At 39.3% G+C, this 25,494-nt stretch overlaps 2 protein-coding genes across 3 annotated transcripts; one reads left to right on the forward strand and one right to left on the reverse strand.

Annotated features, from left to right (window-relative positions):
• Positions 1-668: 668 nt before the first annotated feature.
• On the forward strand, positions 669-6,315 carry Rbis (ribosomal biogenesis factor). 2 transcript variants are annotated; one of them, XM_021660236.2, is made up of 4 exons: positions 669-817; positions 2,739-2,855; positions 5,439-5,555; positions 6,194-6,315. In XM_021660236.2, exons 2-4 carry the CDS (start codon positions 2,742-2,744, stop codon positions 6,254-6,256), a joined length of 294 nt encoding a protein of 97 aa, XP_021515911.1. In that variant the 5' UTR covers positions 669-817; positions 2,739-2,741; the 3' UTR covers positions 6,257-6,315. The 2 variants fall into 2 exon arrangements, with proteins under 2 accessions (XP_021515911.1, XP_060241744.1); XM_060385761.1 differs by lacking the exon at positions 669-817 and having other exon boundaries at positions 2,738-2,855.
• Positions 6,297-23,736, reverse strand: E2f5 (E2F transcription factor 5). The gene is made up of 8 exons (XM_021660235.2): positions 23,356-23,736; positions 13,802-13,911; positions 13,101-13,262; positions 11,550-11,593; positions 9,965-10,029; positions 8,717-8,981; positions 7,431-7,475; positions 6,297-6,973 (listed from the first exon to the last, which is right to left on the reverse strand). Exons 1-8 carry the CDS (start codon positions 23,563-23,565, stop codon positions 6,864-6,866), a joined length of 1,011 nt encoding a protein of 336 aa, XP_021515910.1. The 5' UTR covers positions 23,566-23,736; the 3' UTR covers positions 6,297-6,863.
• Between the last annotated feature and the right edge of the window lie 1,758 nt (positions 23,737-25,494).

Consider the following 25,494-nt stretch of genomic DNA (forward strand, 5'->3'; position numbering starts at 1 on the left):
TGACATAAACACATGGAAACAACTATGTGAATAGCCTCTTGGAAAATGTGAATAGGATTTTCTGAATCGTCCAAACGGGAAACATGAAGATCCACAAAGAGCAAGGGTAAAGGGGCTTCCGAGTTTTTCTCAACGGTTCCTGATGAGCTCATTTTGCACACATATATAGAGAATGTTTGTTTGTTTTTCACATCTGCTGTTGTGTAGGAAACTTTCTTTTTGAAACAAGAAAGTAACAACGTGAAAAGGATGTGATCATTTTCTTCAGTGTATTGCTGGCCCGGCCTGGACTCCGCCTGTGGTCGCATCGCCACCTGCTGGACATCGCAGGGCCCGCAGCGTCGACAGCATCTCAGGCCGGAAGGACAGACTGCCCAGCTCGCCCGTGGTGGGACAAACGACCGTCACTGGGGCAAAGGCCCGGGGTGCTTGCGAGGCGGGGCTCCCACGGGGAGTGGGACCTCACCCGGTGGGAGGCCGCGCCCCTGCCACCGGTGAAAAATTCCGACCGCATCCCTGTAGGCGAAGCTCCGCTTAGAGTTGACTCCTCCTCTTTGAGAGAGGTTCCCTCGAGGTGGGCGGAGCCGCTGGAAGAGGCGGGGCTCCGCTGAGGCCCGCCCGCTGGGGGCGTGACTAAGTAAGGACCTGCGAGTGTGGGCGTGACCCCGCCCGGCAACGCCCCTGAAGTGGGTGGGGTTACAGCTAGAAACTGCTCGCTTAACTGGCTCCTCTTACCGGAACTTCCTGTGTTCTGAGCGTGTGGATGGCGTCGCCGGGAACCTGAGCCGCCGCGTGAACTTGCAAAGGTGGTGAGAAGGTAATGAGGTCTTCAGAGCGCCGGGGTTAAATACTGGGGACCCAGACAGGGCACGGTGGGTTTTCTGGCCGCGGCGACTCCGAGGCCTCTGTTCTGCTGACTTCTCCGCAGGCTGCCTAGCCCTCGAGGGCGATGGACTAACCAGGTGCCCCTGCCCAAAAACCCTGCGGCCACCAACCCCTTGCACATTCTTTGTGTTTTAACTGTGTCTTCATCACAACTTTCAAGCTTTCTTCAGTTAGACTGTTGATCTCGAGCCTGTGTTTCCAGCTTAGTAAGCGTCTCTCTTGTCATTCGAGTCTGTAACCCTTATCTGTGTATACATGTTCATGTTAATATTTGTGCTCATAAAATACCTTGCTTACGTGTGTGTACTTAAATACTTACCGATTCTTTATTCAACTTTAGTAAATGAGACGAGAGGTTAGATGGGGGTTGGATTTTAAATAACATAAGTTGAATAGCTTTTTAGGTATTGTTTTTTCCTCCAGTAATCGTGTATTTTTTACTATTAATTATATTTTTAAACAGAAGTACCGTTAGGCTTCAAGAGTTTACATATATAGTATATACATATTGAGGCTATATTGGTGGAAGTTTTAGCCAAGCTATAAAATCTGAGCAAAAGAAAGGGAAGAAATGACAGATACTAGGCTAGAGTCGAGAGTACCAAAGATATGACAGACCAAGGCACAGTGCCCCGTATGTTAGGAAAACCATTGATGTTAATAAACTTCAGGACACTTTATCATATCATAAAAGATTGCCACTGTGTGCAGCTGGCTTGTGCAAAAAAAGCCAGATAAATATCAGTCTTTGGGCCTCAGTTACAGCAGAAAAGCAGCCAGAAAGATGTCGTGGAATGAAGCTAGTTATGCTTCAGTAAATACTTATGGTCTAATTAAACAGAAGTAGAAAGTGCAGCAGTAGGCAATATTTTTTTTTTCTTTCCATGAGAAGCAGTAGGACATATGAACCCTGGTCTAACTTGCATAGTTTTTGCATACTCCTTTGCATCACGTTTTAAATCAGTAAGCGGGGTATAGTAGTATCTACCACAAAGGGTTGTGGTGAGAAATGACTTTGTAAAACCACAGAAAACCTTAGTTCAGTGACTGTATGTACAGTAAAAGCTCAGTAAGTAAATTATTGATATGAAAAATTGTTTCTGCTGTGAATTCTTCAACAGGTTTAACGCAAGCTTTTAAGGAAGAAGTTAGAGGCTTTAAGTCTGCATTTAGCTACAGTGGGGTGGGGAAGCTTTCAGGCTAAAAATCATTTGTACAGAAATGTAAGGGAAATTGTTCAATGGAATATGAGGGAAGTAGGAAGTAAAAGATTAAGGAATGTTTTTGACAGGCAGTACTAAAGAAAAGAAATAGAGTAAAAAATGAGAAAATAACAAGTATATAGTATACCTAATATACAGTACCAGGTAACAGTGTATGAGCTGCGGAGTTGTCCCTTTCTATTATAAGATGCTGTTGTTTCTATTATAAGATGCTGCAGACAAAGGGTTGTTGGTTTGTGTGTGCTGATACCAAGACTTGGTGTTAGGAATGGAGAAAAGATTGATATGTGTTCCTCATTCACACAGCAAAATGTCTAAGAGTATAAGACATGGGATTTATGTAACAACTTTTAAAATAATCAGAACAGAACTAAGATGGACTTTAAAAATTTAAATTGAGAAGCTGGGTGGTGGTGGCACACTCCTTTAATCCTAGCACTTTAGAATCTGATGTCTGTGAGTTCTGAGGCCATACTGGTCTACTAAGTGAGTTCCAGGAATGCCAGCGCTGTTAACACTGAGAAATCCTGCCTAGGAAAACCAAAACAAACAAACAAATAAATAAAAACAAATTAAACTGATTTTTGGTTCAATAGATAAGCGGATTAACTGAACCCACTTCTTTTCTAGACAATGGCCAAGAACAAATTGAAAGGGCAGAAGTCCAGGAATGTATTTCACATAGCCAACCAAAAAACCTTCAAGGTTAAAAACAAGGCAAAACCAGTGACTACTAATCTTAAGAAGGTGAGTACTTAAGTATTGTGATTTTATTGTTATAAGCAAAATGTAGTGAAAGTGCTCAACAATGAGGTTTTGTTACTTAAACCAGAATTTTTTAGCCTTTCTTACTAGGAGAGATTATTTTTAAATTGTAAGATAAAGAACATCCCTTTTAAAATACAAGTTTAAGAGAGGGTAAAGACAAACAATCCCCCCTCCCAAGTACACAAATATGAGGCCTCATACAGCAGCCTATTAGCTGTATGAGACCATAGAAATACTGTTAAGACATTATAAAGGACGTTTCTCAGTAGTTTACTCTGAATTATATCAAGATTCCACTAGTAAAGATGTACAGTCAGCTAGCAGCTTGGTAGCTAGTATCTTGGAACCTAGAAGCCTATAAAATGAAAATTTGGTTGAAATAGAAAGTTTGTTTTCTTCATTCTTCAGAATAGGTGCTGGAAAGATGGCTTAGCATTAAGAGCATTTACTGCTTTTGCACAGGACTAAGGTTATGAGCCATGGGGGCCTCACACTTGACTACCTCTCCAACTGTATGGGCTCTGATATCCTTTTATGGCCTCTGTGGCACCCTGCATGTATATGGTGCACATAAATTTATGCAGGTATGCACATACAGATAAAAATAATAAATCTTTGTTTCAAAATAAATGAGAATTTCTTTTTGTGATTAAGTATATTTTACATATTCCTAGAATGTTTCCTCGCTTAAAAAGTGAGCCAACTCTCAAGGATGTAATCTTTGTCATAACAGTCCATTAAAACCTGACTTTTGCCTGGGTAGTTGATCACACACACCTAGTAATACTAGCACTTAGGAGGCAGAGGCAGGCAGAGATATCTGTTGAGTTCGAGGTCTGGTCTACAAGGTCAGCCAGGGCTGTTAACACAAAGAAATCCTGTCTCAAAAAACCAAAACCAAAGTAACCTAAACCAAAAAACTTGACTTTTGTGTCTTTTCAAGAACTGGCATACACTTTCTAAAGCAGATTTGTGATTTTGTAATTATAAAGGAAGTAAAGCTTGAAAAAAATGAAAGTCTGGAGTTTCCTACAGGGTTGCCGTTATAATTGCAAAGACCTAAATGAAAAGGAGCTAATACTACAGAGCTGGGAAATCCTGGGAGCAGCATCTTCTAAGACTATTCCTCACCCCCAAGTGAGGAAAGATTACTTTTATATAAGGAAGATTACTTTTTTGAGCTATGAGGTACTACAACTTTTATATAAGCAGATATTATCAGAGAAAGGATATATCTAAGTAGGTATAGATATATACTCTAGTTGGAATTAATATCAAGTAATTAGAAAGTGCCTTTGTTACAATTGGTGTAAATGAGGGATTGAAATTTGTGATAATGAATTAAATGAAACTAGTTAGCCAGTTGAGTTTAATCAGCATAAATCTCAACTCAGAATGGGTCACCTGTGTTTAGTCAGGTTATCACGCAAATTCTGTTAAGGGATTGGTGGAGAAAGAAAAGAAGTGATTGGATATTAGTGTGGAATACATGCTAGTGAAGGAAATAAGGAGAGCTGAGGATTGGAAAGTTTTTGAGTGAATTTCTATGACTAGAACAAGTGAAAAGGTGAAAGTATTTCATAGGAGCAGGGGGTAGAGGTCGATTGTCAAAAATATACCGCAGATCAGGACTTTTTGACAAAGATGCCAGCTGTTAGACTGGCTTTGTTGAACTCACTAAACAGTGACTCTATATGGAGTGGTCAAACTCAGTATTTTGAGTTCTTTGACAAAGCAGCAAATAACTGGTGTTTCTGGGTAATAATAATCAGGGAGGAGTATTGGTGTTCTCATGAAAACTGTAGTACAAAGGAGCCTAGAGCTTATAAGGAGAAACAGTATTTGATGCACCATCCCTTCTCTTAGAGTCAAGATGGCTTATTGGGGTATCCATTGAGAGAAGGTGGTCCAGAAAAGGGCTCAAAGAGTTTACTATTCTTATTTTATATAAATAAGAGTTAAGCACCATAGTCAGGAATTGTCACAGTAAAAAAAAAAAAAAAAAAAAAAAATTCCTTAATGTGTATCATTTACCACTTCTGCGTAGGCTTGCAAAGGCCAGAAAAGGGTATCAGCTCTCTACAGATGAAGTTAGAAGTAGTTGTGGGCTGCATGAGATGGTTGCTGAAAACTTGGTCCCAAGCCATCTTTCCAGTCCCAGATCACATATTTTGATCAGCTTATGTCAATAAAATCTTAAGTATGAGGTAAATTCATTTAATTATTCTAAGCCTACTTTATGACTAAATTTCCCAATAAGACAACAGTAGTTTTAGCATGAATTATTAGTTTGGTAGAGTCAAGAGTTTACAGACTTTTCTTTTTAGAAAACTTTTTTCTTTTTTAAATGTGTGTCTGTGCTACATGTATGACATGTACAGGAGACAGGTGTCTTAGGTCAGAGGATCAAACTCAGGCGGTCCAGCTTGCATAGCAAATACCTTTAACTGCCAAGACATCTAGGCAGCCCAGTACTTAATTTTTTTTATGCTTAACAAGATTAAAACATGAGAACATTTTGCCTTTAATAGTTATGAAATTTGGATGATTTTTTTTTTACAGATAAACATTATGAATGATGAAAAAATCAATAGAATGAACAGAGCTTTTGTAAATATACAGAAAGAACTTGCAAACTTTTCAAAAAGCCTTTCTCTTACATCTGTGCAGAAAGAGCTGGTAAGTAGAACTTTGCTTTCATGACTGGTACTGGAGGCCTTGCTGGCAATAAGGAGATGTACCCTCTGTGGAATCTCAGACATGCAAAAGCCTATTATTTATTGATTGTTTCATAGAAGTTGTTTTTTGGGTGAAACAAGTTCCTCATACCAGATCCCCTAATGAATGTGTGTTTTGAAGGAAACCTTCACACCCCTGCAACTTTAGTTCTTACTGCATACTGTTTGCATTACCAGGTGTGCCAGAGCCATCTTGTGAAAAAAGTCACGCAAAGGCTATAAAGCTCCCTCAGAAAACCTACTGTATAAATGATAGAAAACAATCACCGTTTTTCACAAGTATTTCTTCAAGGTCTAAGTACTTCTGTTAAAGAAGTACTTATTCTTTCTGATGTTTACCCTAGATACAATAATTCTACTAGAATTCCACTGCAGTAATTTTTACTTGGCATTTTGTACATATAGCACATTCAGTCATATTCAGATTTCAATATATTCAGGTCTAAATATAGAATGCATTGTATTTCTAAAGGTAACAGGTAAATTAGACGAATTAAACTAGATAAAAGTTTATATTCAAGGAGGTTTGGTTTGCTGTTACTTAGGTTGTTTATAACATCTTTTCTTTTGATTTCTCAGAAGCACCATGAAAATGAACCAGCTAATGTTGACGAAGCAACACGACTAATGGCTCAGCTGTAATACAGTGGCAGTGTATCATATTCCCCCAAAGATCAATAAATTGAGTATTTCATACTTTATTTTTTTTAAATCTTGTTAATGTACAAGCATTGGCACATTTTAAAAACAAACTACATAAACAGATCTTTCCTATACTCTAGGAAAGTTTGGAATGTCAGAAGTCAACAAACTGATAGACTTAAAGTGCTAAAACAGAAGGCACTTTACAAAATCTGTTCACTCAACAGTGACATCCTTCACTTTATATGTGGCAGTGAATGTCTGTTTGAAGGACACATGAAAACAACATCGTGGCAGTAAAAAATGTGAGACAAATAAGTGATCTGGGCAACATTAACTTTCAGGAGAGGGGCTACAGAAGAATCCAGTTTTGAAAGAAACAGAATGTAGTCATCGGAGGGCATGCTGGTACACAGTTTATCATTGCCCCAGAAGCAGTCAGAGCCTTTCAAGTTTTGTGAAGTCAAAAATAAAATGTTAGGGAAGAACACTCCAGAATCAGTGAACTAAAAAGGAGTTATGTTCATAATTTTAAATACATAGGTTATGAAGAATTCTAAAATGTTTGCAGTTAGAGGTAGATAACAGTCCCAGGTTTCCGTGGAATCTAATAATTTAGTATCTGAACATCAAACAGATCACAAACTCCTTCATTATCATCTAAATTAAAGTTGTAGTCATCTGCTGGGGTAGGAGAGAGCCGTAAGAGAGGAAACACTGCAAAGGAAAAACAGAATCATTGTCACAGTTGGTTTCTACATATGGATTATGATGATTAACAACATTTCTCACGAATTCTGAATCCCAAAACTCACACAAAAGCCCAGAAAAATTATTAATTAGCATATTATAGACAATTTATTTTTAATAATTATTTCATAAGATACCCTGGCTAGTGTTAGTAATAGCTCAGTGATTCAGGTGGGCAGCTTGAAATTGCCTGTGGTGGGAGTACATATAAAACTGTACTGATTGTGACATGCTACTCAATTACTCCTGGGCCAGTGTGCTAATAGTTTTCAATAAAATTGCTAAGTATTCCTAATGTTACTTTCCCTCAAGATGCAAGTAAATCTAAATTTTAAAAGATGTATCTTACTATAGTATTGAGTTACATGGCATTTAAACTCTAGGATAGTAATGTATATCGGAAGTAAAAGTTTCAGCTACTTACCATCAGAAGACATCAATTCATCAATGATGTCTCCACTAATAGATCCTGTTGGAAATAGAAATGTGATAGGGTAATTATGTTTCAGTACTCATAGTCACATCACTAGTTTGATGGGTAGAAGAGAGCTAAAAGTACTAGAACAGTGTGAAAGACAATTTTCATGACTACCTACTTTCTTGGCATTAACTTTAAACTTCCCACTCTCCTAAAACTGAGTCTGCCATAAGTATGAGATAATTCAGATCATTCAACACTTCATTTCTCCTGATCATGTTATCTCTGTATTCTCCTTATCTTATACATCCAGATTTACTTTGCCTAAACAATACTTCTCATATCTGCTCATTACTTCTCTTTCCTATCCCGTTAGTACCCTATTTTAGCCTTAATGTTCCCTCAGCTGCAGTGAATACAAACATCTAGTCTTTAGTCTGACGCTTCTGAAGTGTTCTCTTCTGCTTGTCATAAGCACACTGTTTCCAAGTTCCCCTACCCTCATGTTCATCACTGTATACTCTAGCTGCTTCTTTCCCATGTACAAATTTTAGCTGGTTTATTAGCTAGCATTTTCACCTGATACCAAAATGTCTAATGTGGCCCCAAGAGATTTCTCTATACCAAATGATACACACAAAGTACTCAAATTCTCTAATTTTTTGCTTGCCTGTTTTTAATCCTCTGTGGAAGTCAAAGTACCAACTGGATTTAAGCTAAAGCATATACAGTTTGTTTACCTTATATATCCCAATTAAATTGAAATAAATCAGTACTTTCTTAAAGACAATACTTTCTTTTGAGCATCTCTGTAGCTATAGCATAAAAATACTTGCAGAAAGAAGTGAGACATATAAGCAACACAAACTTAACCCATGTCTTTAGGCTTTTCACTGCTACTGACTGAAATCTCAGAGTGGAAGCAATTTGTTAGAGTATACCCACTCTTAACAAATAAAACAGATTATGATACTTGTATTTGTTCGGAAACAAGTTCTCCAGAGTCTAAATAGATTAGATATTTCTGTAATAAGCATATATTCAGACATGCACACACATGCAAATAAACACGTGTGTGTCTAGTAATATAGAAACAGAAGGATGTGCTGTTGAATCATTCTTACACGTATTCTGGTGGCAGGCATATAGACTATAGAAGATACTAAATTTAAACATGAGGTAGGATTATTTTGCCTCAGATATTAGAACTGACAAATTCAGAACAGCTCTGATCTGTTTTATATAATACTCGCTTTAACCAGAAATTTCTACACCAAAGGCTTTCTACCAACCTGAAGGGATTCCTGTAGCTGGTGTCTGCTGGAAACTCAGGCTTCTTTCAGAAGCATGCTGCTCAGGCAGGTTCTGAGCAGCCGTGGTGGATTTCTCTGGAGTCATTGACGTTGACTGGGAGGAAGGCTGTGTGAGGTCATCAGGTGGGGGGACAGGAAAAACCACTGGCTTGGAAGAACTGGACTCTTTATTTATAAGCAGCACATGGATAGGTCCTAAGTGACTCTTTAAATTTATCTGGTATTTCTTTTGTCCATTCTGACCCTTTGAAGTAATTGGGTATAAACAAATGAGCATTATCACTGCTGGCTAGCTTGAAACATGCAAACAAAAACAGGCAGTTATTAGGATCTAACAACTAAAATCACATGACAAAATCATTTGGTGGCAACACAGGAAAAACGACTAAGTAGAATGGAACTACCAAGGTCTGTAAGGCACTTGCCCCTAAAAGGTAATCTTTGTTCAAATGAGGATTATAAAAATAGGAAGTTTTAGAATTCTAAACAGTCTGTCTTGACCTTTCTTCCTTCCCTTTCACTTTTTTCCTGGCCCTCACTTTCATATTTACTTGATAGACTTTCACTATGTTGTCCAGGTTGGCTTCAAACCTCTGTCTCTCACATGCTGGGATGACTACTACAGAGGCACATCACCATCCACTTCACTGTAATGTTACCTGGTGGTGCTCAGTAATGTTCTATAAAGTCTCTACATGCATGGACTCCAGTCTTTGGAGTAAGCTACCACAACTGTGGTAATCTCAACATCCTGTATGAATTTACAAATTTTACAAACCAAAACTTTTCCACCCATCAAGCCAAAGACTACTGACTTGATTTCCTACATAGATTAAAAAAAAAAAAAATTCTTCTTTTCAAAAAGATAATTTACTTGATCACAAACCAAAACTTTTCCACCATCAAGCCAAAGACTACTGACTTAATTTCCTATATAGATTAAAAAAAATTTTTTTTTAAAAAAAGGTATTTAACTTCTTGAAGTTTAAAAATATAAATTCCTAAATCCTAAAAGAATAGGGGAGAAGGGAAGTACAGATTCATTCAGCTACTTTTACCAAAGTATTGACGATGTCCAAATCCAGATATCAATGTTTTCAGCTATATCTTAATAGCAATTATTAAAAGGTGTTCATACTCTATTCTTGTTTGGCTCAAGAAAATACATCTGTCTCTCTTAAGACAGTAGTTCTATTTTTTCACTTGTATAACAGCTATGCTACATACCATTTCTGGAATAGGTACTTCCAACTGTGTACCAGAAGGTGCCTGAATGGCCAACAGTGTATCACCTGGCAAAATAAATAAATACTTAACAACTGTAGGAATGCTGTAGATCATAACAGATGTGGTAAGAATGGGAGATCTGGAATCAGAGGTGTGGATTTAGTCCTAGGCTACCAAATATGGTAGTGCATGTTTTAAATCTCAACACTTTTGGGAGGTGAAGGCAGAGAAATTAAGAATTTCAGGTTAGACTTTGCTAAACAGTGCGTTCTAGGCCAGCACAGGTTACCTGAGAATTTATCTCCAGACTACAACAGCAAAAACAGAGGATAGAGGAGGAGGTGTAGCTCGGTTGGTAGAGTGCCAGCCTACTAAGGAGGCCTGGGCTCTATTCCCAACACCACAAGTGCAAAGGGAAAGAGTCAGAAGGGATCAGAAGGTCATCCTGGGCTACCCCATGAGTTTGAGGCCAACCTGAGACCTGAGACCCTGTCTTAAAACCAAAAATCAAAACCTAGGACAGATGACATCAGCTTCAATAAAATGAAGGCCATAACAACATGGCTCGGACATTAAATGAGGACATATGCTTTTAGGTCACAAAAGAGTCACAGTCTCAGCTGCTAGTCTCACTGAAAAATTTAGCTCCTTCTTTTACTTGGTGTTCTGTAAAGTCTGAAACTGTACAACCTTTTTAGTTTCCTATTAATACTGTTTACTTAGAGCAGTCAAACCATTTAAACAAGAGGACACTAGAGACTAGGTATGATATGTTAACATGTTACCCTTAAGTAAATTTATTTTTGAAGCCATATTTTACAACAGAGCTTTTATGCAACTTCAGATTAATAAAGCTCTCCCCAAATTTCGTAAGAATTATACTGGTAATGTAGGAAAAGACCATATACATTTCCAGCAGTTTTTATGTTAGCATTCAAAAGATAAGTTGACAAATTGATTACTCTGTGGGCAATACGCATGCTGTCCTTTTAGTAAACATGCATGATATAAATGTGTACAAAGTTTTATTTTACAATTTTGGAAATATTCTCCTTCATTTTAGTTAATACATCACATTGTCATTACAAGCAGTAAACATGAGGTGCAGAAGATGGAACAGGATTAGGAATAATGACTAGTACCTGCTGTACAGCTGAACGAAACAATGCTTGTGTTTCAAGTTCCTATGGTCCAGCTTAAATCTTGTTATTGACTCTGTGACCTCGAAAAGGCTGCTGAATCCTAATGATTTAAGTTCCTCTTCCCTTGGCTCCCCTGCCCTCCCACACATGAAGAAAAAGCTGTGAAAAAGGTTACTGCTATGGAGCCCATCACTGCAGAGAAAGATAAAATAGTTCCAACTCCTGAAAATACTGACAGCCTAAATATATGGGGAATTGTGAGAGACTACGGTCAACAGATTCTTCAAAGGAAGAATGTAGCCAGGTGGTAGTGGCCTATGTCTTCAATCCTAGCTGTGAATCTGAGTTAGAGGCCAGCCTGGTCTACACAGAAAAACCCTGTCTCCAAAACTCATAAGTAAATATGGATAAAAAGAATGTAAGAAAAGGCTGACAGTGCTTACCATTAAAGCAAGTGCAGATGTCTTCGTGAGTTACATAGGAAAACGTACTGTCATAAGAGTTAAGGAACGATTACATCAAGCTCTACACACGTAATAAACAGAAAGGCCAAACTGAAATCCAGTAAATGAAGGTGCTGCAACATGGTCAAACAAAAAGTATAATTCTTTAAACCGACAAAGGTCTGTAGGCAGTATACATTTTGCTTAATAAGTAGCCACCCTGATTTCTGATATCTGAGGACTCTGGGGTATAATGTAAAATGGTACATACACTACAGAGCTGTGTACAGAGAATGGGGAGAGAAGAAAGTCACTGTGGTGGAGAACAGCTTATCTTTTATGAGTTGAATGAGTTGAGGCTTTGGAAAACCAAATATATTGCACTCACAGCTCCTAGAGACAAAAGTGTCACAGGAAATAAAACAGTGTTGTTAGAAGGCAAGAGAAAATATTAGTCCAGAACCTTCGTTAAGGTCTTCATATAAAAAGCTAAGTGGGGAAGGAGAAACACTTCAGAATTGGTTAGTTTGAATAATCTTGACCAACTCTTTCCTATAGGATCCCAGGTTGCCTGGCCCTGGGATGAGGAAGACTCATGCTAGGTCTTGCCTCCTGGGTGTGTGGGCCAGATGGAAGTGGATGTGGTCCAGGACTGAATAGTCTACTACAATTCTGCTCCTGGCTGAGCCCTTGCCATTTCTAAGAATTGGTTAAGTCATAGGATAGAAACTTGGGCATGGCTGAAATCATGTAAAACTATAAAGCAGGGCAACAAATTCTAGATCACTTAAATGGTTTCTGAATCTTTAGGTTCCACAGAACAACCTTGAAAATCCCCACTGTTCTCACAGGATTATGGAACTCTGACCTCCACATAAATAACAAGTAAGACAGCATGAGGAATGCATTGTATACATCATTCAAATATTTTGGTGAGGTTAGGAAAAATAAACTGCAAAGTTTCCATCAAAGTATAGGTAAACACATACACAAAATAAATCTCCAAGGTCTCTGAACATAGACAGTGATGTGTAAGGAACACATAGACCATTTATCACTAAAATCCCCTTATGCAAGAGAAAGCATTCTTGGGCTAATATTAGGCAGAAGCATCATGAATTACAAATTTATGATACTCCTTTAAACTCAAATTAATTTTTCAAAACTGAAAGCTGCGGAGTTTTTACTGCCCCAGAAGTGGACATAATTATTTAAAGAACTTTATATACCTAGCAAATACTACATCATGTCAGTTGGTGCACTGAAAGTGCACATTACAACACAAGAATGTTAAAATACTATACACCTTAAAACGATAGTATTTTAGAAATATTAGTGTAAATCATTGGAAAATTATAAAATGCTATTTTCATTTGTAAAACTTAAGTGCATAAGCACCAGATAACTAACTTAAGACTAAAGAAAACTGAATATACATATATATTCAGTATATATATATATATACATATATATATATGTATATATATGTATATATATATATATTCTACAGAACACACCTTCAGCTATGATATAACTTACTCAGAAGGATATCTGTTATTAATGGAGTCTTCCATCACATTTTTGATGCTTTGCTGTAGCCACAACTTCTGCTGGTCGAGTTCTTTTTCCTTCAATTCTAGGTCTTCAATTTCAGCTTTAAGAAATCTTAATCTATCTATAACTTCTTTAGTATTACAGCCAGCACCTACACCCCTTTAAAAGCATGAAAATAAATACCCACATGATCAGACACCCATTTAATATTATCTAATTTTTCTAGTAATAAAACTGACTTATAGATTAATCAAAATGAGTTTACACTCTTTGGAAATCTGGTACTGTCACACAGACATGCATGCAGGCAAAATACCAGATGCACATAAAGAAATAAGTCAAACCAGAGCTAAATAGTTAAATTTAACATTCTCCTAATGCACAATGAAGTACTGGCAAAGTTAGCCATAAACTTCTGGTATTAGGGCAGAATTCTAACAAAAAAGTAAGGCCTAAACAAGTATTCTAAAAACAGAGGATATCTGACATATGCAAGCAACCAAGTCATAGTAATACATGCAACAGTGGAGAGAGCAAGGAAACATCTAACACAATGACAGGCATATCCAGAGAGCTCTGTCCTGAGGCAGCGAGGTCTGGTGTGATTAAAGGACTAAAACTGAACATTTGGGAGAAAAAAAAAAGTCTGAAGTTTGATTTCTATCAAAAACATTTTTTGCATAAATTTTCTGACTTACTTCCACTGGATACTGTTCTTAGATTTTTTTTCAATTAGATCAATTCCTTCTAAGACATTGGTGATATCATAAATTCTTCGCTTTTGCCTCACAGCCAAAGTATCTGCAGCCTGTTTAGGACAAAAAGAACAAAGAAAGTATAGTCTATGTTTATGTTTTAAAGTCAAAGAGTATTGTCTGTCAAGGTAACACCAGGAGAATCTAATCCAAAATCCAATACACTTAGTGTCTTGTGAGTAAGTAGATATATTTGAAGCATTCCCCAGTCTTTGCAATACCAAAGAAATTACTCCACTTAAACTAGCAGATGTTGGAGAGAAGAAAAGAAGTCAAAACACAGGCCCACAAAAAAAAAAAGCAACACAGTAGTAACTGCCACTTTATGTACTAAGTAGAGGAAAAACTGCGAATTGTCAATTTTTTCAGAAGAATCTCATCAAAAGACAGCCTTACTCTTATGTACCTGGGCCTTTTGGAAATTAAGGAATAAGGGGAGTCAAAATTATATATACAAATAATAAACCTACTTAATATTAGTATGCATTCTAAAAGTTCATAATAAATCATGGATGAATTACTCCATCCCAACATCATTAAATCAATAAAAAAAAAATCTGTAACACAGTGGTCATTCTAGAAGTGATTTCAAAAAGCATGGTGGTTCCTCTCCTAGAAGTCTAGAGAAGGTAAGATACTGGTAGCATACAGAAACAATGGAAGTCAGAAATTTAACCTTGAAGATTACTGAACATGAAGAATGTAGGCCAAGGAGGAGAGGCCAAAGACATAAGGGAAGCACAAGCTGAGATCAATTTGATTGTCTTCAGGAACAGGTGGAATCCATAAGTTCCATCTAACAAGGGAACAAAGTGTGTGAAAAATGAAGAGCAACTTGACACTAACACAGTAGAGCATGCATGCATGAATAGTAGCATCCAAAGGAAGGAAGTGTATGAAAAAGTTTGAACCTGTCATGCACTGTAGTGAGACAAGTCTCAGAGAAGTTCACTGATCACCTTGGACAGAAGTTTTTGGCAGGGGAAGGGGGAATCTCACGGAGAAATTTTAAGAACAGAAGCCAGCATAGACAATGTCTTTAAAAGTGTCCTGCTGCAAAGAGGAACAGAGACTGGAGGCCATAACTGTAGGAGTCCCGTGGTCTCCAGGAAAGCTATCTTTTCCTTTGAAGACAGGTGCTATTTCAACCCACGTGTATGCTGACAAGGATAATCTGGCAAACATAAAAAGGTAATTAATAACACAGAAAGGAGGAAGAAAGGCATATTAGTAACTGAAGTCCAGCACTGAGCTAGGTGCAAATACAGTTACATTAGTAGAGCAGATGTTTCCTTCCTAATACCCTTGATATTTCTCATCAGCTTTGGGGTAGAGGGATAGGAGGAGAGGAGAAGTGAAATACGGACATAAAATAGTGGACAGTACAGAAGAGTGCTACTGTCCTTCAAAGTTAGTGGTTCTGGTTGTTTGAATAAGTTTGTGTGAATGCTTGGCCCGTAGGGAGTAACACTAAGAGGTGTGACCTTGTTTGTGGAAGTATGTCACTGTAGATTTTGAAGTCTCAGATATATGCTCTCTCTCTCATATTCATATACTTATATATGTCATATAAGTCTATGTAAGTTAGTCTTCTTGTGGCTGCCTTTGGATCAAGATATATAACTCTTGACACCTCTAGCACCATGTCTGCCAGCACACTGCCATGCTTCCTGCCATGATTATAATGGACTAAATCTCTGAAACTGTAAGCCAGCCCCAATTAAATGTTTTCTTTTATAAGAGTTGTTGTGGTCATAGTTATGGCAATGGACACTGTAACTAAGACAGTGATCACGAATTTAAAGCAAGACTCAATGAATTAGTTACTTTTCTGATGTGGTGATAAAGCATCATGACCAAAGCAGCTTAAGGAAACAAGAGTATTTGTATTTTTGGCTTATACAAAAGGACACGAGTCCATCATGGCAGGGAGGCATGGCAGCAAGCAGGCTTGTTGGCCAGAACAGAAAGCTGAGAGCTCACATCTTCAAACACTAGCATAAAGCAGAGAGCACAAACAGGAATTGGCAGAAGGCCTTCCTCTCATACTACCCGAAGTAATATACTTCCTGCGACAAGGTCACTTCCTCTAAGCTTCCCAAACAGTGCCACCAACTGGGGCCCAAGTGTTCAAGTATTTGAGCCTATGGGGGCGGGGGGGGGTATTCTCATTCAAACTACTACTGAAACACACTTTTTTTTCCAGCCCTCAAACTGCTCAGGTATACCAAGGAAGTGGGCAAGGATCACAATGACCACCCTTATCCCAAGCCTTTTATACTGTGTCCTATACAGATGCTAGTGAACAGAGCATCAAGTTTACTTTTAAAAGATTACATTTTTCTATAGTAGGTCCTGATAGCCAATAAAAGGAACTATAAAGAATGCCATAAAAGTTGCATCTAACTATCACACAACTCAGTTTATAGTAAAAATAAGCAAGCCCTAAGACAATGCTCTGGAAGAAAACTTAACCTTCTATCTAAATAGTAGATGTTTTTAAGATTATGCCTCACAAATGGGAAGCAAACAGTGTCTACAGACATAACAATATTCAAGTTTGGGACGGTGTTACCAGGTAGGCAGACCAAATAAACCATAAACTAGGACCAATGAGGCAGGGTCTAAGTGCCACAATGTTTGTATTTAATGAGGTGACACCTAAAAACAAGTTCTAACAACTTCCTGTACTTCAGATTCTCTACCTGCAAAGCAGGTTATTTATTCTCTTCGTGACAACAGTTAACAGATACGCATTCAATAGCCTAGTGAATGAGATTTATAAATTTACATTCAGTCAGGAGCCAGAATCCAAAATCAAAGTAGTGTAACAGCAATCCTGTATAAAACCAAAGAAGTTCCACCTAAAAACAAGGCTGAGGAGGGCTGGAATAATAGAGTACTTGCTGCTCCTCTGGAGTACCCAAGTTCAATTCCCAGCACCCATGTGGAGCAGCTCACAATGCCCTCTACTGACCTCCACAAGCACTTACATAGACAGCTCAGAGACCCACACAAACACACAGACATATAAATAAGAAAGGAAAAAGAAATGTCAAAGTATTAATGGTCTCAAATGATACACCAAGATGAGCCAGAAAATATTTTAATGACAATAAAAACTGGAATGTTTCAAATGTGAAACATGGCATTTTATGTTCATCCATTTTTCTTAAGGTAATTACCTAATTTCAAACTCCACTCATTATAATTAATGTGTGTGTGTGTATATATATATATATATTCATTTTAACCTATAGCAAGAGGGTCACTATGTGACAAGACTCTACAGATGTTATCTGTTGGAAAACCTGACCCCTAGGCTCATCTTTAGTAACCTAGCAACAGCGGCATGCCATCATCTGCCAAAATGTAACACAGTCCCACTGTCAACATGAGTTGCAGATTCTCTCTATGTGCATGGCGCTATACCCCCTTATAAAAAGCAAGTGCTTTCTCTTCCTGCTCTTTCCCCTTACACCCTTGCACAGCGGCAGCCTCTGCATACCATCCTCTCTCAATAAACTTGTTGAATGAGATCTGCTGCAAGGTGTTATTTCTTTGCAGCACACCTTGGCTCCAACCTGCCAAGATACTTCTGTCAATAAATCATAACATTACCTAATATAACGCTAACAATAACTCTGCAAGTAGATGTTCTCATTTTATAGAGAAGCCAAGAATGCTAAATAATAATGACAGAATTTGACATTAATCCTTATTCACGAAACAGACTTGTGACAAAAAGTTTTATGCAATTTTAAAGACTTTAAATAATTTGTACATATGCATTCAGTTATATAATCGTACTGAATAGGGAATTTAAATACAACCTGCTTTTAGGTTCTATAAATAGTACATAAAAGTGGCAGAGCAGCAGAAATTAATTTCCACAAATATCCTTATTGAAAAAAAAACACATATTTAAGTCTATGCCTACGCAGACAATATATCATAGAATGGTGTTTTAAATGTTAAGCAATGGGAGAAAATGCTTAGCTGTTAGGAAGAGCACTTGTTGCTCTCCAGAGGATCTGAGTTCAGTTCCTAGCACCCACATGGAGGTTCATAAAGATGGGTAACTCAGTTCCAAGGGACCCAAACACCTCTTCTGACTTCCATGAGCACTGAATGTAGATGGTACACACAGATACATGAGGTAAAAGAACAGTACAAGTAAATTAAATAGATCTTTAAAAAGAAATAAATTGAGTAAATCTTTAAAAAGAGTAATCCAAAAACTACAGTGACAGCACTTGCCAAGTATGCACAAATTTTTAGGTTCAATCCCTAGAATAAAAAAATGGGGAGAGGGAGAGAAGGTCACTTCTATTAGAGATGTTAAGATGCTATAAACTGGTGCCGAAACATGAGTACTTTAGGTGAGGGCAAAGGTGAAAAAGTATTTTTGGGAGAGGCCGATATGTTTTTCACAGGTCTATAAGGGCCATAAACGAACAAGGAAGTGAAATATCAAATAATTGCTGACTCTAAGGGCATACAGCTCACTCTTGAATCAGCACCATTTATTGACACAGTAAATGTTTCAATTTGTATCAATGCTCGGCCTGTTGGTATAATGTTCTTTTGGAATGCATACAATTTACCCTTGTTCATTCAAATGCTGATTTATATACCCCAGTATCTGGTTTCAATCAGGACACTGCATTGTGATGCTTATTCTAAATATCACCCGTCTCAAGTTTGTGTAAACATGCCACCATTTGTTCTCTATATTGTCAATTAAAAGAACCAACCACAATGCTGGGCAATGGAGAGGATAGGGTAGGACATCCTGGTCCAGAGAGCAGAGGAGAAGGAAGTGAATGGGAAGAGGAGAGAGAATCCAGGAGAGGTCTTGGAACCACGTGGAGAGATGGACCAGACCTTAGATATGACTAAAAGCAAGTATAATGGGAATAATCTGAATGATGGGAAACTATGCAGGTTTGGAGGTTATGGAGTAATCATTGCCCAGCATTGTGCTCTAGGTTAATTAAAGAAATCCCAGTCTCTGTGTGGTGATTTGGGTATACAGCTAGTTTAGGAATAACTGCTGCCTAACTAAAAGATATATCAATAGTAAATATTATAACCATCAATATCTGTCCCAAAGAAACTGTACTTAAACATACCCTTTTTGTTGGCTACTGACTGCTACAGTACTTTATGCTGAAATATATAAGCTTTAACTATTTTTCTGATTCTATTTCTAATAAACTGTATAAGCTTTTAAAAATAAAGTTCATTTCTTATTGCTTATATAAGTCAGCAAAAAATAATCAAAGGAAGAGAAAAAAGATATTTTATAGTGTCTATTTAACTGGGAAAATCATAGTAATGATCTCAAATTTAAAAATTGAAATCTCTAGAGATTGTTTGCCTACATCCACAAATGTATAATTTGAAAAGCCTTTTTTTATATAATTATTATTTTGGTTCACATACAAAGAAAAGGGTTTCACTGTGACATCTGTCATTATATTTAATCTGTTCTTATTTGACACCCCCTTACCCTCTTATTTGACACTGCTCTCCCTCATTTCCCATCTCTTCCTCTATTGCTCTGTGTTCACATGGTCTTTTCAATATGTGAAATGCCCTGCTGTCTGTGTATCCTACTTTGCTGTCATAGTGACACTGACTAGATGTAATGAGGGCACATCCTGATAGTGTCATTTAACTCAGGCTTCCTTTTAAGGACCTGCCTTCAAATGTACTTTCATTTTAACAAATGGGTATGGGGGAGCACTAAGTACATAGATATTGGGGAGAACAACTCAGCTTAAAACTCCATTAATCAACTTTCCTTCTATACTGTCATATCTTCTGGCACTCTCCTGCTTTGTCTCTTAAGAATCTGAGTACTTATTTGAATACTTCTGTTGCTATAATGTTCTTTTGAGACCTTACCTTTGTTCATTCAAATGCTGATCCCCCCCATCCCAATTTTCTGGTTTCAATCCGGATATTGCATTGTGATACTTATTCTAAGCATCCTGTCTCAACTTTGTGTAAACAGGCCAAAATAAAGCAACCAGCCACAAGGTTGAGCAATGGAAGGAACCAGAGGGCAGGAAATGAATGGGAATAGAAAGGGTGAGGCAGAGCAGAGAGGGAGATCTTGCAACAGCTTGGAGAGAATGAACCACACCTAATATATCACTAAAAGCAAGTATAATGTGGGAAATCTAAATGTCAGTAAAGTATGAGGGCTTGGAGGTTTACGATGGAACAACTATTGCTCAGCATTATGTTCTAGGTTAATTAAATAAATACCAGTGTCGGTGTGGTGATTTGGGTATACAGCTGTTTAGGATTAATAGCAGCTTTACCAGCAGATATATCAATAGTAAATATTAATCACCACTTACAACATACTTCAAATAAGAATGACACAGTAGGGGTGGAGGTGGATCAGGAGTTAAGAGCACTGGCTGTTCTTCCAGAAGACCTAGGTTCAACTCCCAGTACCCAAATGGTGGCTCTCAACCATCCATAACTCCAATTCCAGGGGATCTGATGTGCTCTTGTGGCCTCTGCAGATTCCACACTCATATGTAGTGCAGACATGCATGCAGGCAAAACACTCATAAACTTAAAAAAAAAAATTCTACAGCATTCGTCTATTTATTCACTATAAACTCATCTCTGCTGTATATGTCAGAATTTTTTTCTAAAGCAGAACAGTCCTTCCTGGTACCTGGCATACCCCACCTGAGGACACATTGAAAGACATCTAAATTGCCCATCTTTTGACTATTTGAATAACAATGACATAAGCATAGATTCTACAAACAGAATCTATTTGTACAAAGTTCCATATCCCACTTTCAGTTCTGCATGGACATACTCAGGAGTGGGGCTATCCTGAGAATCCTGAAGCAAGCACTGAAGTTTTGCTGTGCTCCAAATATGCCTCCTTATGCCAACTACCTCAAAAAATTAAAATTATGTACTAAAAGCCTGAGGTTCAAATATGCTTCCTCTAGGGTGTGTATCAGGTCATTTGTTATGTATGTGTCTGAGTCTGGAAGAGATATACAACAATACTTAGATGTTACTCAGGTAATTTGTCACCTAAATATTCATAATACACAACATACATAACCCAGACAGTGCTTGCAAAGTTCAAGATGGCATTAACCTGGCAAATAAGATATAGAAACTACAGTTATAAAGTGAGTTGTCAGAGTATCACATACACACACACACACATTCTCTTTAACACATCAGTTAAGCTACAGAAAAAAAAAACAGTTTAATATGTTTCTAGAAAATCTGCCATCAGTGCCTTTCTCTTCAGACAGATGCCCATTACCTACCAAGTTACTCTAAAGTAAATTTATGCATTTCTCGTTGCAAAAATGAATCCATAATGTACGGAGACACATGAAAAGTTAGGTATATTTATTTTTGAGGACCAGTAAAAGGCAGTAGCAAAGAAAATAACAGTCTAGCTTCAAATCTAATTGGCAGACCTAACCACGAACTTTCCCAAGTGTATCAGATCCATATTCTGGTGGGAATATTAGGCTTACAATCTACATTCGTAAATATTTTATAGCCGCTCAGGGTATTTGATGAGAAAATTAATATATTTTTATATCTGTGATTTTCACAAAAATTAAAGATTCTCTTATTAATTAAAAAATCTGTACCAATAAAACCTGCAAAACCTGTATCAATAGCTTATACAGACAAATGTTCCTTCCTTAGAATTAGAATAAGAAAAACTAAGTGCATATTAAAAAATGTCCAGTTAGAGGAAATTTATTATCATCAGTGTAGGACCATCTTCAAATGTATTATTAGTGCTGTAATGACATTTCACAATGACGTACTCTGAGAAACATCACTAGGAATGCTTCAGCATAAGTTGTTTTTATACATAAGATTTTATATATACTTACATACTTGAAAAGTATGCATAAATAAAATGTTTTCTGCCAAGAAAGAGAATGGTACACCGGTCTCTCTGTAAGTCATTAAACACTTACTACAACAGAAATCTTTGACCCTTTAGGACAGATCCTGGTAACCAAAGCAAGACTCAGGAATATCTATCTTCTGCTATTGATGCCTGAACCTGCTGCCATACATGTGAAAGAAGCCATATAATAAAATCTGGAAGAGCAGACATAGTTCATCCTCTTCTGAACATGTTTCAGCACAAAATATCAAACTCCACTTTTACCCGGAAAGCCCTGAAATTCTGGTATTTTCTTTTTATACTGACAGTCACCCACGACAGGTGAATCTAACTTTGAACAGCAGAGTTCAATGGGTGTTTTGTAACACCAGGGGTTTCTCTGCTAAGCTTATTACTGCCAGTGAAATTAGAAACCACAACATTTGAATACTATAGATGCCCACTGAATTACTTTTAAGGAGGGAAAGAAGAGATTGGGGGAGAGAGGTAAGAGAATACAAGGAATTTTCCAAAGTGGAAAAAGGTCCCAAGAATTAACTTCCAAATTAGAACGGCCATCTAATGGCATCTATATCCAGGAAATAGGGTACAATCCAAGTGCCAACAAGCCAGTGCCTCTCCCTGGGCCACAAACAGGAGACTGCAGCAGAGTTCTGGAAGGCAGAACATCTCCAGCTCAGACACTTTGCATGGCTTTTGAGGATGATGTCAGCCTCAAGACAGAAAGGTAGCAAGGTACTCAGTCCCTAGGAGCTTTGAGTTTTCCCAGTACAGCCAGTTATCGTTAGGAGTCGGAAAGGAGATCCTCTGTGACTGCAGACTCCTTAGCAATTTTGTTTGTTTTTAAGGTAGTGGCTCTTTCTTAAACTCCCTGTACTAGCTGAATTGTAATTGGCATACTCTTCTTTTACCCCCTACGATGTGGAATCCTTCCAAGTTTTGCCAGGAACGGTTAAATCACTGTATGACTGAACAGCATTTGATGCACGTTGTTGTTGAAAAACAAAACAAAACAAAACAAAAAATCCGAACTGTGGCAAAGAACGAAGCAAACATTATTATAAAACCAGATAAAGTTTTTCAAGGAATTCCACCCCTTCGTCTGAAAGTCGCAAAACAAGCCCTCTCCGTGTGACGGCAAATACGACTCCAAATTAAGTCAACAAATCCAATGTAACTTCCCAACTAGCGATGAAGAATTTTCCCTTCTAAAAAGTTTGCCTAGAGCGGGAGGTGTGGGAAGTTTTCTCCTCACTTCCTCCTTTCACTCGGAAGAACTGGCACCAAAGTTCTTCAAACAGGAAGAAAGTGAAGGCATCAGTTGCCAACAGCAAACAACCACGCGTGAGGCCAGAGCCAAGCGGGCGCTCGGGCCTTGGCCGCCGGGACCTCTTTGTGGCCGGAGCCGCGCGGTGGCCGCGGTGGGAACCCTGCATCCCTCCGGCCCCTCGGCGCTCCCGGAGCCTCTCCGGTCGGTGGCTGCCCGCTCCCGAGCCCGGCGGGGACGCTGGCCGCAGCTCCCTCAGGGCCCCGGCGCGCCGCCCCGTCCACGGCCCCGGCTCACCGCCTTGAGGTCCAGGACGCCGTCCTGCGCCTCCTGCAGCAACGACACGAACTTGGTGGTGAGCAGCCCCAGGCTCTTCTCGTGCCGGCTGCTGCCTGCAGCCGCGAGCGCCGCGGGCGGCTGCGAGGATGGCGCCCCCGGCGGCGGCGGCGGCTGGGCCTGGGCCTGCGGCGTGGGCTGGGCAGAGCTCGCGGGCTCCGCCGCCGCCATCGCCGCCACGGCTCGGCCCCGCGGCCGCCGGCCGAGGAGGTGCGCGGGCTCCGCTCCCGCCTCGGCGGCCCCCGCGTCCCGCAGCCGCCCGCAGCCGGGAAGCTCGCGCGGCACCACGGAGCGCGCCGCACACAGAGCGCGCGGACTCGGGCGAGCGGCCGGCGCCTCACGCGAGGGTGGGCTTGAGTTTAAATGGCAGGAAGTGACGCCGCCGGTGTTGCCTGGAAACGCACTCTCCGCCGGCGGTCGGGGGCGGCCCGGGAGGAGGAGGGCTTCCTCCGGCGAGCGGGCCCGAGGCTGTGGTGCCCGCTGGCGTCCCAGCCACCGCGCCGGCCTGCGGTTCTCGCCACCCTGGTGTCTCTTTCGCACCCGTATCAGGTGCAAGTACTGTAAGGCTCAACTTCGCAAGAGTAGGAGAAAGCGGCGCCTCGGGAGTTTTTGGATTCTGATCTTCAGTCCTTTCCAAAGCCTTTTCTGCACCTAGAGTGTGAAGGCGGTGGATCCCCAACTCTTGCCTTACCTCCCTTTACCTTCTTTAGCCAACTATATTGTTTTCTTCCCCAACAATAGTATTATTTGTATATGTATAAAGCAGCATCTTGTGCTTCAGTGACATCCTAAAATACAGGTGGCTGGCGGGATCACACGGATATGAGAGAAGGAAATGTGCGTTCCCACCCCTCGTTTTATTTGCGAGCCTGAGAATCAGGATAAAAACTTCTACAACTTGGTCTTCGCGCCCGTTGAATAGCGTTCACGCTTAGGCTAAAAACATTTCGCAGGAATTGATAAAGATATATCCTACACGCAAGAATACCCAATTTAACTATAGAGAAAAAAAATCAAGGAAATGAAAGTGACAACTGACAGCATTAACTAACAAATCCTGGAAAGCATTTTAAACAAAAATATGCTTTCCCTTCATAGATAATAGTTTATTAGCCACTGTTTTAGTCCAAAGAACACAATAAGTAAAGTTTGGGATTAAGAATCTGAAATAAAATGAAAAAAAAATCAGTTAATACAATAATAGTAAGCAAATAAAAATTTACAAATTTATTGATTATAAGTTTCTTGAATTTTTTTTATTGATGGCATTTTTCTTTTTTATTTATTATTCTCTCATACATTATATCCCAGGATGAAACCTGCAGTCTCCTCTCCCTCTCCTTTTCCCCAGTTCTCCCTCCCCATTCCATTCACCTCCTCACAGAAAAGAGGAGGCCTTCAAGGGATGGCAACTGAATATGGCATAACAAACTACAATATGACTGGGCACATAGTCTCATACCAAGGCTGGACTAGGCCACCCAGTAGGAGGAAAGGGTCCCAAAGATAGGCAAAAAAAAAAAAAAAAAAAAAAATTCACAGACAGCCTTCCCCTACCCCTTCCCTCCAGCCTGTAAGGATTCCTACAAGCAAACCGAACTACACAAACTTAACACGCGTGCTGAGGGCCTAGGTTGTGGAGCACGTACGTAGACTGTGCTACCAGGAAAACCAGCATGAAGCTAGAGAGAGGTTATGATGTGTCCATACCATGAACATCTCAGTTTTGAGAATGGACAAGTAAGGATTGTTCTGTGCCTGCAGGGAATGTGCCCAGCATCTACAATCCTCGTAAAGTAACCAAGTACCTGGAATGCCTCTCCATGAAAATGAGGCAACCCAGTACCTTAAGCCTCGAGCCAATGATAAACACTCACGCAGGAAATCCGTTCCCACTCCCCAAAGTCATATAGCTCTTGTTCACCCCAAATAAAGACACACACAGGCTGTTTCACGGAATATCGTCTAAGAGCTGATGTTTCACTGGGAGAGCTAAGAGAGCTGTGACATTAGAATACTCAGAAAACGCCCTCTCCCCAGTCACTCCCAGCCCCAGCCGGAAGGAATCCTGCAGTCCCCTCCCATTCCAGCGCCTCTTCA

Source organism: Meriones unguiculatus, chromosome 6, assembly GCF_030254825.1.
Source record: "Meriones unguiculatus strain TT.TT164.6M chromosome 6, Bangor_MerUng_6.1, whole genome shotgun sequence".
Taxonomy (NCBI): Eukaryota; Metazoa; Chordata; class Mammalia; order Rodentia; family Muridae; genus Meriones; species Meriones unguiculatus.

Excerpts from the sequence above, each read along its gene's own strand:
- Rbis (XM_021660236.2), top strand. The coding sequence starts at position 2,742 with ATGGCCAAGAACAAATTGAAAGGGCAGAAGTCCAGGAATGTATTTCAC. Across the intron at positions 2,856-5,438 it reads TGACTACTAATCTTAAGAAG|ATAAACATTATGAATGATGA; the intron begins GTGAGTACTTAA and ends TTTTTTTTACAG. Across the intron at positions 5,556-6,193 it reads CATCTGTGCAGAAAGAGCTG|AAGCACCATGAAAATGAACC; the intron begins GTAAGTAGAACT and ends TTGATTTCTCAG.
- E2f5 (XM_021660235.2), bottom strand. The coding sequence starts at position 23,565 with ATGGCGGCGGCGGAGCCCGCGAGCTCTGCCCAGCCCACGCCGCAGGCC. Across the intron at positions 13,263-13,801 it reads AAGAACAGTATCCAGTGGAA|GGGTGTAGGTGCTGGCTGTA; the intron begins GTAAGTCAGAAA and ends ATGCTTTTAAAG. Across the intron at positions 6,974-7,430 it reads TGAATTGATGTCTTCTGATG|TGTTTCCTCTCTTACGGCTC; the intron begins GTAAGTAGCTGA and ends TTTCCTTTGCAG.